The sequence below is a fragment of the Cyclopterus lumpus genome, chromosome 15, assembly GCF_009769545.1.
Source record: "Cyclopterus lumpus isolate fCycLum1 chromosome 15, fCycLum1.pri, whole genome shotgun sequence".
In the NCBI taxonomy this organism is placed as follows: Eukaryota; Metazoa; Chordata; class Actinopteri; order Perciformes; family Cyclopteridae; genus Cyclopterus; species Cyclopterus lumpus.
In genome coordinates, this window is record NC_046980.1 from 56,478 (window position 1) to 72,903 (window position 16,426).

Here is a 16,426-nt window from a genome sequence, read left to right on the forward strand (position 1 = left end):
TTCACATCCAAACTTTATTAGACTGATGTTCATGACACAAAACACAAAGCGTGTCTTTGAGGTCCTCTAACATGTCTTTGAGGAGTCTCTTTGAGGTTGTTTTGAGTCTCTTTAAGATAATTCTGAGTTTACATTAGAAGTTTAGAGTCCCTTTAGGGTATTTTTGAGTCCCTTTGAGGTTGTTTTGAGTACCGTTGAGATCATTTTTCAGTTTACATAAGAAGTTTAGAGTCCCTTTAAGGTCTCTTTTAGGTCGTTTTGAGCCTCTCTGGTGTTGTTTTGAGTCTCTGAGAAGTTTAGAGTCCCTTTAAGGTCGTTTTGAGTCTCTCGGATGTTGTATTGAGTCTCTTTGGGATTGTTTTGAGTCTCTTTGAGGAGTTTCGAGTCTCTTTGAGAAGTGTAATCTCTTTGAGGTTGTTTTGAGTCTCTTTGAGGTCGTTGTGAGTCCCTTTGAGATAATTCTGAGTTTACATGAGAAGTTTAGAGTCCCTTTAAGGTTGTTTGAGTCTCTCTGATGTTGTTTTGAGTCTCTTTGAGGAGTCTCTTTGGGATTGTTTTCAGTCTCTTTGAGGAGTTTTGAGCCTCTTTAAGACGTGTAATCTCTTTGAGGTTGTTTTGAGTCTCTTTGAGGAGTTTTGATTGTCTTTGAGGTTGTTTTGTGTTTCTTTAATGTCGTTTTGTGTCTTTTGAGTCTCTTTGATGTTGTTTTGAGTCTATTTGAGGTTATTTTGTTTCTCTTTGTCGTTCTTTTGAGTTTCTTTGTAGTCATATAATGTCTTTTTGATGTTGTTTGATGCGGTTGTTTTGAGTCTATTGAGGTTGTTTTCAGTCTCTTTGAGTCTCTTTGTGGAGTTTAAAGTTTATTTGATGTTGTTTTGAGTTTCTTTGATGACATTTTGTTGTTTTGTGTCTCTTTGTGGTTATTTTGAGACTCTTTATGGTAATTTAACATCTCATTGTGGTTGTTTTGAGTCTCATTTAACGTCTCTTTGTGGTTGTTTTGAGTCTATGGTTGTTTTGAGTGTCTTTGAGGACCTTAAAGTCTCTTTGAGGTTGTTTTGATTGTCTTTGAGGTTCTTTTGAGTTTCTTTGATGTCGTTTTGTGTCTTTTGAGTCTCTTTGTTGTTGTTTTGATTCTTTGAAGTCGTTTGTCTCTTTGATGTTGTTTTGAGTATCTTTTATGTTATTTTGATTCTCATTGTGGTCATTTGAAGTCTCTTTGAAGTTGTTTTGAATTTCTTTGATGTTGTTTTGAGTCTCTCTGAGGTCGTTTTGTGTCTCTTTCTGGTTGTTTAGTGTCTTTGTAACCACAAAGACACTAGTATTGTCTAGGTCATTTAGTTTCTTTGTGGTTGTTCTGGGTGTCTTTGAGGTTATTTTGAGTCTCTTTGTAGTCATATAATGTCTTTTTTATGTTGTTTGATGCATTTGTTTTTAGTCTCTTTGAGTGTCTTTGTGGAGTTTAAAGTTTCTTTGATGTTGTTTTGAGTTCCTTTGATGACGTTGCGAGTCTGATCATTGTCATTTAATGTCTCTTTGCGGTTGTTTTGTGTCTCTTTGTGGTTGTTTTGTGTCTTTTTGAGGTTATTTTGAATCTCTTTATGGTCATTTAATGTCTCTTTGTGGTTGTTTTGTGTCTCTTTGTGGTTGTTTTGAGTCTCTTTCTGGTCATTTAACATCTATTTGTGGTTGTTTTGTGTCTTTTTGTCGTTATTCTGAGTCTTTATGGTAATTTAACGTCTTTGTGATTGTTTTGCGTCTCTTTGTGGTTATTTTATGTATGTATGTATTGTAATAATGTAATTTTGAGTCTCTTTATGGTAATTTAACGTCTTTGTGATTGTTTTGCGTCTCTTTGTGGTTGTTTTAGGTCTCTTTGTGGTTGTTTTTTTAGTCTTTCATTTAACGTCTCTTTGTGATTGTTTTGAGTCTATCGTTGTTTTGTGTCTCTTTGTCGTTGTTTTGAGTTTATTTCTGGTCATTTAACATCTCTTTGTGGTCATTGTGTAGTAGGTTATCGATTTGTCATTGTCACAGCTCTCAAAGAGCCGCTGACTCAGTGACCGAACTGAACAAAGGTAAAATTAAACAACAGTCAGTCCGATGCTCATCGGTCCGGCAGCTTCGGAATGCTGTGTTATGACTGACATGTTTGGGTGAGGTAGGCAGAGCCGTCCAGCTGTCCATCAGAGGAATCTCAGGTCTGGATTGGCTCTCCGGGAGCGGAATCGGATCTCAGACAGTTTGGAGTTGATGCCGGAGCCAATGACTCCTCTCTTGGCGAGAGGAAACCGAGCCAAGATGGCATCTGTGACACAGAGAAAAGACGGTGAGAGAGGAAGGACAGAATAAAGTGAACATTCTGGGCGACGTTTAGGACCTACTGAAGATGGCGTTGATCTTGTGCGGGTCAAGAGCGCTGCGTTGTGAGTGGGAGGCCGGCCTCCGGCTCCGCCCCCCTCGCAAGTTACTGTTCATCAGTGTGTTCATATCAAACACGCCCAACAGCAACATCCGCGCCATCGCTGTCGGAGACTGCGCCTGATTGGCTGCCTGCCAAGAGCGGACATCACAGAGAACACCACAGCCCGGATACACCTCCACCTGGCTCACCTGGATAGACAGATAACGAGTGGTTAACGAGGCGCTAACAGACAAATGTAAAACCAGATCACATTGAATCAGTTCTGTTTAAATCCGGATCAGATCAGTCAGACACCAGATCAGTTCCAGGTGTAAACCGGAGGTGTGCTCACCTGTCCGTTTGCGTGTCCAGCGATACACTGGCTCTCGGAGCAGCTCCTCCTCAGCTCCTCCATGTCGGTCTGGCTGCAGAGTGGTGCCTCTTCTCCCATGTGGCTCCCCAGCCCCAGGTCTGGCACCTCCTCGTCATCTGAGCCCAGTGGGCCCCAGGACTCCGACATGTCCCCACTTAGCTCCTCCTGGAGCTGCTGGATGGAAACCTGGGGGCTGAAATCTCTGTCCAGATTGGTCGCTGTGTGGTGATGATGGGAGTATGGAGCGTACCTGTCGCTCCTACCTGCTGCCGGGGAGGCCGAGTGATGACTGTTGACATGGCCCAACGTCTGCCACATGGTGGACAGGACTCCAGGGATCTCTGGAAGACGTAATCACATCAAATATCATAGAATCGAACCAGATCAGATTGATTTAATCAGATCAAGTGAAAGTAACTCAACTCATTGTCTAACTTCCTGTCAGAACCCGAGTGGTCTCTGATTGGTCCCCTGTGAACGGGTAGACAAGGTAGACCAGGTAGACCAGGTGACAGTGAAGTGGACTCACCATAGACCAGCGTGTTCTTCAATCTCTGGTTCTCAGCCGACAGCTCCGCCTTTTCTTTCTCCAGCTGTCCAACACGGGAACGCAGGAAGTAAAGCTCAGCAATCTGTGACGGCGTCAGGACTGACTCACCTGACTCAATTGACTCCACCTTCACCACCTGCAGGAGGGAGGGAGAGGGGCCTCAGATTGGTGTTTGGTTATCAAATGACATGGGATGCATATGGATGTTGTGTCTCATCGGTTTTGCAGAGGAGGAGAGGATCACTTTAGGAGTCCTACATAGTTTAGATTTAGTATGTGTGTACGTACACATAAGTATGTATGTGTGTACATACACGTATGTGTGTACACATATATGTGTATGTACACACACATACATATGTGTAAGTACATACATACATATATATGTGTGTACATACACATATACATGTACACATACACATGTATGTGTACGCAAATATATATATATATATATGTATGTACTTACACATATATATATATATATATATATATATATATATATGTGTATACATACACATATATGTGTATGTATACACATACATATATAACGTTATGTGTGTACATATATATGTATGTGTGTACATACACATACATATATATGCATATTTATACATAGACATATATGTGTATACATACACATACATATATAACGTTATGTGTGTACATATATATGTATGTGTGTACATACACATACATATATATGCATATTTATACAGTACATATATATGTGTGTACAGAGATCCATATGTGTGTACATATATATGTGTATGTGTGTCCATCATGTCTCCGGTGGTATGGACCGGTCCTCTGACCGTAGCGTGTCTCACCATGGGGCCGGTTCCGCCGCTGTGAGTCCGCTGCAGGACGCTGCAGTCCGGACGCTCCTCCATCCGGGTCAACGATCCGGAACCCGCAGCACGTTAACGTAGAGGAACCCGCCAATGTTCCGGTACCGATGTCCCAGTCCTCCGCCTCCGGCCGCTCACAAAGATACACAAAGAAAACCCAAAATAAGTTTATTAAAATTCATAGATATAATGCGCTTCCTGCAGATCCTGACGTCATTTCCGGATAACCGCGCTGTAGTTTTATTACAGGTCTGTAACGTGCATGTGGGTGTAATATGACTACAATACCCAGAGTGCACTGCGGCATGCAGACTCATAAACACGAATGGAGACGGAAGGACGAAGTGACCGATGATAGGTGAGCTTTGCTCGGTTCTACTGAGTTCTAGCGTGGTTGGTTCTACCGAGTTCTAGTGAGTTCTAGTGTGGTTGGTTCTACCGAGTTCTAGTGAGGTCTAGTGTGGTTGGTTCTACTGAGTTCTAGTGAGGTCTAGTGTGGTTGGTTCTACCGAGTTCTAGTGAGGTCTAGTGTGGTTGGTTCTACTGAGTTCTAGTGAGGTCTAGTGTGGTTGGTTCTAGTGAGGTCTAGTGTGGTTGGTTCTACCGATCTCTACTGATGTCTCGTGTGGTTAGTTCTACCGAGTTCTAGTGAGTTCTAGTGTGGTTGGTTCTACCGAGTTCTAGTGAGTTCTAGTGTGGTTGGTTCTACTGAGTTCTAGTGAGGTCTAGTGTGGTTGGTTCTACCGAGTTCTAGTGAGGTCTAGTGTGGTTGGTTCTACCGATCTCTACTGATGTCTCGTGTGGTTAGTTCTACCGAGTTCTAGTGAGTTCTAGTGTGGTTGGTTCTACCGAGTTCTAGTGAGTTCTAGTGTGGTTGGTTCTACCGAGTTCTAGTGAGGTCTAGTGTGGTTGGTTCTACCGAGTTCTAGTGTGGTTGGTTCTACCGAGTTCTAGTGAGGTCTAGTGTGGTTGGTTCTACCGAGTTCTAGTGAGGTCTAGTGTGGTTGGTTCTACTGAGTTCTAGCGTGGTTGGTTCTACCGAGTTCTAGTGAGGTCTAGTGTGGTTGGTTCTACCGAGTTCTAGTGAGGTCTAGTGTGGTTGGTTCTACCGAGTTCTAGTGAGGTCTAGTGTGGTTGGTTCTACCGAGTTCTAGTGAGGTCTAGTGTGGTTGGTTCTACTGAGTTCTAGTGAGGTCTAGTGTGGTTGGTTCTACTGAGTTCTAGCGTGGTTGGTTCTAGTGAGGTCTAGTGTGGTTGGTTCTACCGAGTTCTAGTGAGGTCTACTGTGGTTGGTTCTACTGAGTTCTAGTGAGGTCTAGTGTGGTTGGTTCTACCGAGTTCTAGTGAGTTCTAGTGTGGTTGGTTCTACCGAGTTCTAGTGAGGTCTAGTGTGGTTGGTTCTACCGAGTTCTAGTGTGGTTGGTTCTACCGAGTTCTAGTGAGGTCTAGTGTGGTTGGTTCTACCGAGTTCTAGTGAGGTCTAGTGTGGTTGGTTCTAGTGAGGTCTAGTGTGGTTGGTTCTACCGAGTTCTAGTGAGGTCTAGTGTGGTTGGTTCTACTGAGTTCTAGTGAGGTCTAGTGTGGTTGGTTCTACCGAGTTCTACTGATGTCTCGTGTGGTTAGTTCTACCGAGTTCTAGTGAGTTCTAGTGTGGTTGGTTCTACCGAGTTCTAGTGAGGTCTAGTGTGGTTGGTTCTACCGAGTTCTAGTGTGGTTGGTTCTACCGAGTTCTAGTGAGGTCTAGTGTGGTTGGTTCTACTGAGTTCTAGCGTGGTTGGTTCTACCGAGGTCTAGTGTGGTTGGTTCTAGTGAGGTCTAGTGTGGTTGGTTCTACCGAGTTCTACTGATGTCTCGTGTGGTTAGTTCTACCGAGTTCTAGTGAGTTCTAGTGTGGTTGGTTCTACCGAGTTCTAGTGAGGTCTAGTGTGGTTGGTTCTACCGAGTTCTAGTGAGGTCTAGTGTGGTTGGTTCTACCGAGTTCTAGTGAGGTCTAGCGTGGTTGGTTTTACCGAGTTCTAGTGAGTTCTAGCGTGGTTGGTTCTACCGAGTTCTAGTGAGGTCTAGCGTGGTTGGTTCTACCGAGTTCTAGTGAGGTCTAGCGTGGTTGGTTCTACCGAGTTCTAGTGAGGTCTAGTGTGGTTGGTTCTACCGAGTTCTAGTGAGGTCTAGTGTGGTTGGTTCTACCGAGTTCTAGTGTGGTTGGTTCTACCGAGTTCTAGTGAGGTCTAGCATGGTTGGTTCTACCGAGTTCTAGTGAGGTCTAGTGTGGTTGGTTCTACCAAAGTTCTACTGAGTTCTAGTGTGGTTGGTTCTAGTGAGTTCTAGTGTGGTTGGTTCTACCGAGTTCTAGTGAGGTCTAGTGTGGTTGGTTCTACCGAGTTCTAGTGAGGTCTAGCGTGGTTGGTTCTACCGAGTTCTAGTGAGGTCTAGCGTGGTTGGTTCTACCGAGTTCTAGTGAGGTCTAGCGTGGTTGGTTCTACCGAGTTCTAGTGAGGTCTAGTGTGGTTCGTTCTACCGAGTTCTAGTGAGTTCTAGTGTGGTTGGTTCTACCGAGTTCTAGTGTGGTTGGTTCTACCGAGTTCTAGTGAGGTCTAGTGTGGTTGGTTCTACCGAGTTCTAGTGTGGTTGGTTCTACCGAGTTCTAGTGTGGTTGGTTCTACCGAGTTCTAGTGAGGTCTAGCATGGTTGGTTCTACCGAGTTCTAGTGAGGTCTAGTGTGGTTGGTTCTACTGAGTTCTAGTGTGGTTGGTTCTACCGAGTTCTAGTGAGTTCTAGTGTGGTTGGTTCTACCGAGTTCTAGTGAGTTCTAGTGTGGTTGGTTCTACCGAGTTCTAGTGAGTTCTAGCGTGGTTGGTTCTAGTGAGGTCTAGTGTGGTTGGTTCTACCGAGTTCTAGTGAGGTCTAGTGTGGTTGGTTCTACTGAGTTCTAGTGAGGTCTAGTGTGGTTGGTTCTACTGATGTCTCGTGTGGTTAGTTCTACCGAGTTCTAGTGAGTTCTAGTGTGGTTGGTTCTACCGAGTTCTAGTGAGTTCTAGTGTGGTTGGTTCTACCGAGTTCTAGTGAGGTCTAGTGTGGTTGGTTCTACCGAGTTCTAGTGTGGTTGGTTCTACCGAGTTCTAGTGAGGTCTAGTGTGGTTGGTTCTACCGAGTTCTAGTGAGGTCTAGTGTGGTTGGTTCTAGTGAGGTCTAGTGTGGTTGGTTCTACCGAGTTCTAGTGAGGTCTAGTGTGGTTGGTTCTACTGAGTTCTAGTGAGGTCTAGTGTGGTTGGTTCTACTGAGTTCTAGTGAGGTCTAGTGTGGTTGGTTCTACCGAGTTCTACTGATGTCTTGTGTGGTTAGTTCTACCGAGTTCTAGTGAGTTCTAGTGTGGTTGGTTCTACCGAGGTCTAGTGTGGTTGGTTCTACCGAGTTCTAGTGAGGTCTAGTGTGGTTGGTTCTACCGAGTTCTAGTGAGGTCTAGTGTGGTTGGTTCTACCGAGTTCTAGTGAGGTCTAGTGTGGTTGGTTCTACCGAGTTCTAGTGAGGTCTAGCGTGGTTGGTTCTACCGAGTTCTAGTGAGTTCTAGCGTGGTTGGTTCTACCGAGTTCTAGTGAGGTCTAGCGTGGTTGGTTCTACCGAGTTCTAGTGAGGTCTTGCGTGGTTGGTTCTACCGAGTTCTAGTGAGGTCTAGTGTGGTTGGTTCTACCGAGTTCTAGTGAGGTCTAGCATGGTTGGTTCTACCGAGTTCTAGTGAGGTCTAGTGTGGTTGGTTCTACCAAAGTTCTGAGTTCTAGTGTGGTTGGTTCTACCGAGTTCTAGTGAGTTCTAGTGTGGTTGGTTCTACCGAGTTCTAGTGAGGTCTAGTGTGGTTGGTTCTACCGAGTTCTAGTGAGTTCTAGTGTGGTTGGTTCTACCGAGTTCTAGTGTGGTTGGTTCTACCGAGTTCTAGTGAGGTCTAGCATGGTTGGTTCTACCGCGTTCTAGTGAGGTCTAGCGTGGTTGGTTCTACCAAAGTTCTACTGAGTTCTAGTGTGGTTGGTTCTACCGAGTTCTAGTGAGTTCTAGTGTGGTTGGTTCTACCGAGGTCTAGTGAGGTCTAGTGTGGTTGGTTCTACCGAGTTCTAGTGAGTTCTAGTGTGGTTGGTTCTACCAAAGTTCTACTGAGTTCTAGTGTGGTTGGTACTGAGTTCTAGTGTGGTTGGTTCTACCGAAGTTCTACTGAGTTCTAGTCTAGTGTGGTTGGTTCTACTGAGGTCTAGTGTGGTTGGTTCTACCGAGTTCTAGTGAGGTCTAGCGTGGTTGGTTCTACCGAAGTTCTACTGAGTTCTAGTGTGGTTGGTTCTACCGAGTTCTAGTGAGGTCTAGTGTGGTTGGTTCTACCGAGTTCTAGTGTGGTTGGTTCTACCGAGTTCTAGTGAGGTCTAGCGTGGTTGGTTCTACCGATTTCTAGTGAGGTCTAGTGTGGTTGGTTCTACCGAGTTCTAGTGTGGTTTCTACTGAGTTCTAGTGAGTTCTAGTGTGGTTGGTTCTACCGAGTTCTAGTGAGTTCTAGTGTGGTTGGTTCTACCGAGTTGTAGTGAGTTCTAGTGTGGTTGGTTCTACCGAGTTCTAGTGAGGTCTAGTGTGGTTGGTTCTACCGAGTTCTAGTGAGGTCTAGCGTGGTTGGTTCTACCGAGTTCTAGTGAGGTCTAGCGTGGTTGGTTCTACCGAGTTCTAGTGTGGTTGGTTCTACTGAGTTCTAGTGAGGTCTAGTGTGGTTGGTTCTACCGAGTTCTAGCGAGTTCTAGTGTGGTTGGTTCTACCGAGTTCTAGTGAGGTCTAGTGTGGTTGGTTCTACCGAGTTCTAGTGAGGTCTAGTGTGGTTGGTTCTACCGAGTTCTAGTGTGGTTGGTTCTACCGAGTTCTAGTGTGGTTGGTTCTACCGAGTTCTAGTGAGGTCTAGCATGGTTGGTTCTACCGAGTTCTAGTGAGGTCTAGTGTGGTTGGTTCTACCAAAGTTCTACTGAGTTCTAGTGTGGTTGGTTCTACCGAGTTCTAGTGAGTTCTAGTGTGGTTGGTTCTACCGAGTTCTAGTGAGTTCTAGTGTGGTTGGTTCTACCGAGTTCTAGTGAGTTCTAGTGTGGTTGGTTCTACCGAGGTCTAGTGAGGTCTAGTGTGGTTGGTTCTACCGAGTTCTAGTGAGTTCTAGTGTGGTTGGTTCTACCAAAGTTCTACTGAGTTCTAGTGTGGTTGGTACTGAGTTCTAGTGTGGTTGGTTCTACCGAAGTTCTACTGAGTTCTAGTCTAGTGTGGTTGGTTCTACTGAGGTCTAGTGTGGTTGGTTCTACTGAGTTCTAGTGAGGTCTAGCGTGGTTGGTTCTACCGAAGTTCTACTGAGTTCTAGTGTGGTTGGTTCTACCGAGTTCTAGTGAGGTCTAGTGTGGTTGGTTCTACCGAGTTCTAGTGTGGTTGGTTCTACCGAGTTCTAGTGAGGTCTAGCGTGGTTGGTTCTACCGATTTCTAGTGAGGTCTAGTGTGGTTGGTTCTACCGAGTTCTAGTGTGGTTTCTACTGAGTTCTAGTGAGTTCTAGTGTGGTTGGTTCTACCGAGTTCTAGTGAGTTCTAGTGTGGTTGGTTCTACCGAGTTGTAGTGAGTTCTAGTGTGGTTGTTTCTACCGAGTTCTAGTGAGGTCTAGTGTGGTTGGTTCTACCGAGTTCTAGTGAGGTCTAGCGTGGTTGGTTCTACCGAGTTCTAGTGAGGTCTAGCGTGGTTGGTTCTACCGAGTTCTAGTGTGGTTGGTTCTACTGAGTTCTAGTGAGGTCTAGTGTGGTTGGTTCTACCGAGTTCTAGCGAGTTCTAGTGTGGTTGGTTCTACCGAGTTCTAGTGAGGTCTAGTGTGGTTGGTTCTACCGAGTTCTAGTGAGGTCTAGTGTGGTTGGTTCTACCGAGTTCTAGTGTGGTTGGTTCTACCGAGTTCTAGTGTGGTTGGTTCTACCGAGTTCTAGTGAGGTCTAGCATGGTTGGTTCTACCGAGTTCTAGTGAGGTCTAGTGTGGTTGGTTCTACCAAAGTTCTACTGAGTTCTAGTGTGGTTGGTTCTACCGAGTTCTAGTGAGTTCTAGTGTGGTTGGTTCTACCGAGTTCTAGTGAGTTCTAGTGTGGTTGGTTCTACCGAGTTCTAGTGAGTTCTAGCGTGGTTGGTTCTAGTGAGTTCTAGTGTGGTTGGTTCTACCGAGTTCTAGTGAGGTCTAGTGTGGTTGGTTCTACTGAGTTCTAGTGAGGTCTAGTGTGGTTGGTTCTACCGAGTTCTACTGATGTCTTGTGTGGTTAGTTCTACCGAGTTCTAGTGAGTTCTAGTGTGGTTGGTTCTACCGAGGTCTAGTGTGGTTGGTTCTACCGAGTTCTAGTGAGGTCTAGTGTGGTTGGTTCTACCGAGTTCTAGTGAGGTCTAGTGTGGTTGGTTCTACCGAGTTCTAGTGAGGTCTAGTGTGGTTGGTTCTACCGAGTTCTAGTGAGGTCTAGCGTGGTTGGTTCTACCGAGTTCTAGTGAGTTCTAGCGTGGTTGGTTCTACCGAGTTCTAGTGAGGTCTAGCGTGGTTGGTTCTACCGAGTTCTAGTGAGGTCTTGCGTGGTTGGTTCTACCGAGTTCTAGTGAGGTCTAGTGTGGTTGGTTCTACCGAGTTCTAGTGAGGTCTAGCATGGTTGGTTCTACCGAGTTCTAGTGAGGTCTAGTGTGGTTGGTTCTACCAAAGTTCTGAGTTCTAGTGTGGTTGGTTCTACCGAGTTCTAGTGAGTTCTAGTGTGGTTGGTTTTACCGAGTTCTAGTGAGGTCTAGTGTGGTTGGTTCTACCGAGTTCTAGTGAGTTCTAGTGTGGTTGGTTCTACCGAGTTCTAGTGTGGTTGGTTCTACCGAGTTCTAGTGAGGTCTAGCATGGTTGGTTCTACCGCGTTCTAGTGAGGTCTAGCGTGGTTGGTTCTACCAAAGTTCTACTGAGTTCTAGTGTGGTTGGTTCTACCGAGTTCTAGTGAGTTCTAGTGTGGTTGGTTCTACCGAGGTCTAGTGAGGTCTAGTGTGGTTGGTTCTACCGAGTTCTAGTGAGTTCTAGTGTGGTTGGTTCTACCAAAGTTCTACTGAGTTCTAGTGTGGTTGGTACTGAGTTCTAGTGTGGTTGGTTCTACCGAAGTTCTACTGAGTTCTAGTCTAGTGTGGTTGGTTCTACTGAGGTCTAGTGTGGTTGGTTCTACTGAGTTCTAGTGAGGTCTAGCGTGGTTGGTTCTACCGAAGTTCTACTGAGTTCTAGTGTGGTTGGTTCTACCGAGTTCTAGTGAGGTCTAGTGTGGTTGGTTCTACCGAGTTCTAGTGTGGTTGGTTCTACCGAGTTCTAGTGAGGTCTAGCGTGGTTGGTTCTACCGATTTCTAGTGAGGTCTAGTGTGGTTGGTTCTACCGAGTTCTAGTGTGGTTTCTACTGAGTTCTAGTGAGTTCTAGTGTGGTTGGTTCTACCGAGTTCTAGTGAGTTCTAGTGTGGTTGGTTCTACCGAGTTGTAGTGAGTTCTAGTGTGGTTGTTTCTACCGAGTTCTAGTGAGGTCTAGTGTGGTTGGTTCTACCGAGTTCTAGTGAGGTCTAGCGTGGTTGGTTCTACCGAGTTCTAGTGAGGTCTAGCGTGGTTGGTTCTACCGAGTTCTAGTGTGGTTGGTTCTACTGAGTTCTAGTGAGGTCTAGTGTGGTTGGTTCTACCGAGTTCTAGCGAGTTCTAGTGTGGTTGGTTCTACCGAGTTCTAGTGAGGTCTAGTGTGGTTGGTTCTACCGAGTTCTAGTGAGGTCTAGTGTGGTTGGTTCTACCGAGTTCTAGTGTGGTTGGTTCTACCGAGTTCTAGTGTGGTTGGTTCTACCGAGTTCTAGTGAGGTCTAGCATGGTTGGTTCTACCGAGTTCTAGTGAGGTCTAGTGTGGTTGGTTCTACCAAAGTTCTACTGAGTTCTAGTGTGGTTGGTTCTACCGAGTTCTAGTGAGTTCTAGTGTGGTTGGTTCTACCGAGTTCTAGTGAGTTCTAGTGTGGTTGGTTCTACCGAGTTCTAGTGAGTTCTAGCGTGGTTGGTTCTAGTGAGTTCTAGTGTGGTTGGTTCTACCGAGTTCTAGTGAGGTCTAGTGTGGTTGGTTCTACTGAGTTCTAGTGAGGTCTAGTGTGGTTGGTTCTACCGAGTTCTACTGATGTCTCGTGTGGTTGGTTCTACCGAGTTCTAGTGAGGTCTAGTGTGGTTGGTTCTACCGAGTTCTAGTGAGGTCTAGCATGGTTGGTTCTACCGCGTTCTAGTGAGGTCTAGTGTGGTTGGTTCTACTGAGTTCTAGTGAGGTCTAGTGTGGTTGGTTCTACTGAGTTCTAGCGTGGTTGGTTCTAGTGAGGTCTAGTGTGGTTGGTTCTACTGAGTTCTAGCGTGGTTGGTTCTAGTGAGGTCTAGTGTGGTTGGTTCTACCGAGTTCTAGTGAGGTCTAGTGTGGTTGGTTCTACTGAGTTCTAGTGAGGTCTAGTGTGGTTGGTTCTACTGATGTCTCGTGTGGTTAGTTCTACCGAGTTCTAGTGAGTTCTAGTGTGGTTGGTTCTACCGAGTTCTAGTGAGTTCTAGTGTGGTTGGTTCTACCGAGTTCTAGTGAGGTCTAGTGTGGTTGGTTCTACCGAGTTCTAGTGTGGTTGGTTCTACCGAGTTCTAGTGAGGTCTAGTGTGGTTGGTTCTACCGAGTTCTAGTGAGGTCTAGTGTGGTTGGTTCTAGTGAGGTCTAGTGTGGTTGGTTCTACCGAGTTCTAGTGAGGTCTAGTGTGGTTGGTTCTACTGAGTTCTAGTGAGGTCTAGTGTGGTTGGTTCTACTGAGTTCTAGTGAGGTCTAGTGTGGTTGGTTCTACCGAGTTCTACTGATGTCTTGTGTGGTTAGTTCTACCGAGTTCTAGTGAGTTCTAGTGTGGTTGGTTCTACCGAGTTCTAGTGAGGTCTAGTGTGGTTGGTTCTACCGAGTTCTAGTGTGTTTGGTTCTACCGAGTTCTAGTGAGGTCTAGTGTGGTTGGTTCTACTGAGTTCTAGCGTGGTTGGTTCTACCGAGGTCTAGTGTGGTTGGTTCTACCGAGTTCTAGTGAGGTCTAGTGTGGTTGGTTCTACCGAGTTCTAGTGAGGTCTAGTGTGGTTGGTTCTACCGAGTTCTAGTGAGGTCTAGTGTGGTTGGTTCTACCGAGTTCTAGTGAGGTCTAGCGTGGTTGGTTCTACCGAGTTCTAGTGAGTTCTAGCGTGGTTGGTTCTACCGAGTTCTAGTGAGGTCTAGCGTGGTTGGTTCTACCGAGTTCTAGTGAGGTCTAGCGTGGTTGGTTCTACCGAGTTCTAGTGAGGTCTAGTGTGGTTGGTTCTACCGAGTTCTAGTGAGGTCTAGCATGGTTGGTTCTACCGAGTTCTAGTGAGGTCTAGTGTGGTTGGTTCTACCAAAGTTCTGAGTTCTAGTGTGGTTGGTTCTACCGAGTTCTAGTGAGTTCTAGTGTGGTTGGTTTTACCGAGTTCTAGTGAGGTCTAGTGTGGTTGGTTCTACCGAGTTCTAGTGAGTTCTAGTGTGGTTGGTTCTACCGAGTTCTAGTGTGGTTGGTTCTACCGAGTTCTAGTGAGGTCTAGCATGGTTGGTTCTACCGCGTTCTAGTGAGGTCTAGCGTGGTTGGTTCTACCAAAGTTCTACTGAGTTCTAGTGTGGTTGGTTCTACCGAGTTCTAGTGAGTTCTAGTGTGGTTGGTTCTACCGAGGTCTAGTGAGGTCTAGTGTGGTTGGTTCTACCGAGTTCTAGTGAGTTCTAGTGTGGTTGGTTCTACCAAAGTTCTACTGAGTTCTAGTGTGGTTGGTACTGAGTTCTAGTGTGGTTGGTTCTACCGAAGTTCTACTGAGTTCTAGTCTAGTGTGGTTGGTTCTACTGAGGTCTAGTGTGGTTGGTTCTACTGAGTTCTAGTGAGGTCTAGCGTGGTTGGTTCTACCGAAGTTCTACTGAGGTCTAGTGTGGTTGGTTCTACCGAGTTCTAGTGAGGTCTAGTGTGGTTGGTTCTACCGAGTTCTAGTGTGGTTGGTTCTACCGAGTTCTAGTGAGGTCTAGCGTGGTTGGTTCTACCGATTTCTAGTGAGGTCTAGTGTGGTTGGTTCTACCGAGTTCTAGTGTGGTTTCTACTGAGTTCTAGTGAGTTCTAGTGTGGTTGGTTCTACCGAGTTCTAGTGAGTTCTAGTGTGGTTGGTTCTACCGAGTTGTAGTGAGTTCTAGTGTGGTTGTTTCTACCGAGTTCTAGTGAGGTCTAGTGTGGTTGGTTCTACCGAGTTCTAGTGAGGTCTAGCGTGGTTGGTTCTACCGAGTTCTAGTGAGGTCTAGCGTGGTTGGTTCTACCGAGTTCTAGTGTGGTTGGTTCTACCGAGTTCTAGTGAGGTCTAGTGTGGTTGGTTCTACCGAGTTCTAGCGAGTTCTAGTGTGGTTGGTTCTACCGAGTTCTAGTGAGGTCTAGTGTGGTTGGTTCTACCGAGTTCTAGTGAGGTCTAGTGTGGTTGGTTCTACCGAGTTCTAGTGTGGTTGGTTCTACCGAGTTCTAGTGTGGTTGGTTCTACCGAGTTCTAGTGAGGTCTAGCATGGTTGGTTCTACCGAGTTCTAGTGAGGTCTAGTGTGGTTGGTTCTACCAAAGTTCTACTGAGTTCTAGTGTGGTTGGTTCTACCGAGTTCTAGTGAGTTCTAGTGTGGTTGGTTCTACCGAGTTCTAGTGAGTTCTAGTGTGGTTGGTTCTACCGAGTTCTAGTGAGTTCTAGCGTGGTTGGTTCTAGTGAGTTCTAGTGTGGTTGGTTCTACCGAGTTCTAGTGAGGTCTAGTGTGGTTGGTTCTACTGAGTTCTAGTGAGGTCTAGTGTGGTTGGTTCTACCGAGTTCTACTGATGTCTCGTGTGGTTAGTTCTACCAAGTTCTAGTGAGTTCTAGTGTGGTTGGTTCTACCGAGTTCTAGTGAGGTCTAGTGTGGTTGGTTCTACCGAGTTCTAGTGAGGTCTAGTGTGGTTGGTTCTACCGAGTTCTAGTGAGGTCTAGCATGGTTGGTTCTACCGCGTTCTAGTGAGGTCTAGCGTGGTTGGTTCTACCAAAGTTCTACTGAGTTCTAGTGTGGTTGGTTCTACCGAGTTCTAGTGAGTTCTAGTGTGGTTGGTTCTACCGAGGTCTAGTGAGGTCTAGTGTGGTTGGTTCTACCGAGTTCTAGTGAGTTCTAGTGTGGTTGGTTCTACCAAAGTTCTACTGAGTTCTAGTGTGGTTGGTACTGAGTTCTAGTGTGGTTGGTTCTACCGAAGTTCTACTGAGTTCTAGTCTAGTGTGGTTGGTTCTACTGAGGTCTAGTGTGGTTGGTTCTACTGAGTTCTAGTGAGGTCTAGCGTGGTTGGTTCTACCGAAGTTCTACTGAGTTCTAGTGTGGTTGGTTCTACCGAGTTCTAGTGAGGTCTAGTGTGGTTGGTTCTACCGAGTTCTAGTGTGGTTGGTTCTACCGAGTTCTAGTGAGGTCTAGCGTGGTTGGTTCTACCGATTTCTAGTGAGGTCTAGTGTGGTTGGTTCTACCGAGTTCTAGTGTGGTTTCTACTGAGTTCTACTGAGTTCTAGCGTGGTTGGTTCTACCGAGTTCTAGTGAGGTCTAGTGTGGTTGGTTCTACCGAGTTCTAGTGAGTTCTAGTGTGGTTGGTTCTACCGAGTTCTAGTGAGTTCTAGTGTGGTTGGTTCTACCGAGTTCTAGTGAGGTCTAGTGTGGTTGGTTCTACCGAGTTCTAGTGAGGTCTAGTGTGGTTGGTTCTACCGAGTTCTAGTGTGGTTGGTTCTACCGAGTTCTAGTGAGGTCTAGTGTGGTTGGTTCTACCGAGTTCTAGTGAGGTCTAGTGTGGTTGGTTCTACTGAGTTCTAGCGTGGTTGGTTCTACCGAGTTCTAGTGAGGTCTAGTGTGGTTGGTTCTACCGAGTTCTAGTGAGGTCTAGTGTGGTTGGTTCTACCGAGTTCTAGTGAGGTCTAGTGTGGTTGGTTCTACTGAGTTCTAGTGAGGTCTAGTGTGGTTGGTTCTACTGAGTTCTAGCGTGGTTGGTTCTAGTGAGGTCTAGTGTGGTTGGTTCTACTGAGTTCTAGCGTGGTTGGTTCTAGTGAGGTCTAGTGTGGTTGGTTCTACCGAGTTCTAGTGAGGTCTAGTGTGGTTGGTTCTACTGAGTTCTAGTGAGGTCTAGTGTGGTTGGTTCTACCGAGTTCTACTGATGTCTCGTGTGGTTAGTTCTACCGAG

At 45.9% G+C, this 16,426-nt stretch overlaps 2 protein-coding genes across 4 annotated transcripts in view; one reads left to right on the plus strand and one right to left on the minus strand.

The window, feature by feature from the left end:
* LOC117743658 lies at window positions 1–4,647 on the minus strand. 2 transcript variants are annotated; one of them, XM_034551348.1, is made up of 7 exons: window positions 4,464–4,647; window positions 4,155–4,308; window positions 3,201–3,463; window positions 3,041–3,118; window positions 2,757–2,970; window positions 2,385–2,613; window positions 1–2,308 (listed from the first exon to the last, which is right to left on the minus strand). In XM_034551348.1, exons 2-7 carry the CDS (start codon window positions 4,215–4,217, stop codon window positions 2,187–2,189), a joined length of 969 nt encoding a protein of 322 aa, XP_034407239.1. In that variant the 5' UTR covers window positions 4,218–4,308; window positions 4,464–4,647; the 3' UTR covers window positions 1–2,186. The 2 variants fall into 2 exon arrangements, with proteins under 2 accessions (XP_034407239.1, XP_034407240.1); XM_034551349.1 differs by lacking the exon at window positions 4,464–4,647 and having other exon boundaries at window positions 2,757–3,118; window positions 3,307–3,463; window positions 4,155–4,448.
* Window positions 4,410–16,426, plus strand: part of LOC117743657 (E3 ubiquitin-protein ligase parkin-like) — a 25,899-nt gene continuing 13,882 nt past the window's right edge. For both annotated transcript variants that reach the window (XM_034551346.1, XM_034551347.1), the window contains exon 1: window positions 4,410–4,533. In XM_034551346.1, the coding sequence (XP_034407237.1) occupies window positions 4,527–4,533 (7 nt within the window). In that variant the 5' untranslated portion in view covers window positions 4,410–4,526. The remainder of the gene's footprint in view (window positions 4,534–16,426) is intronic.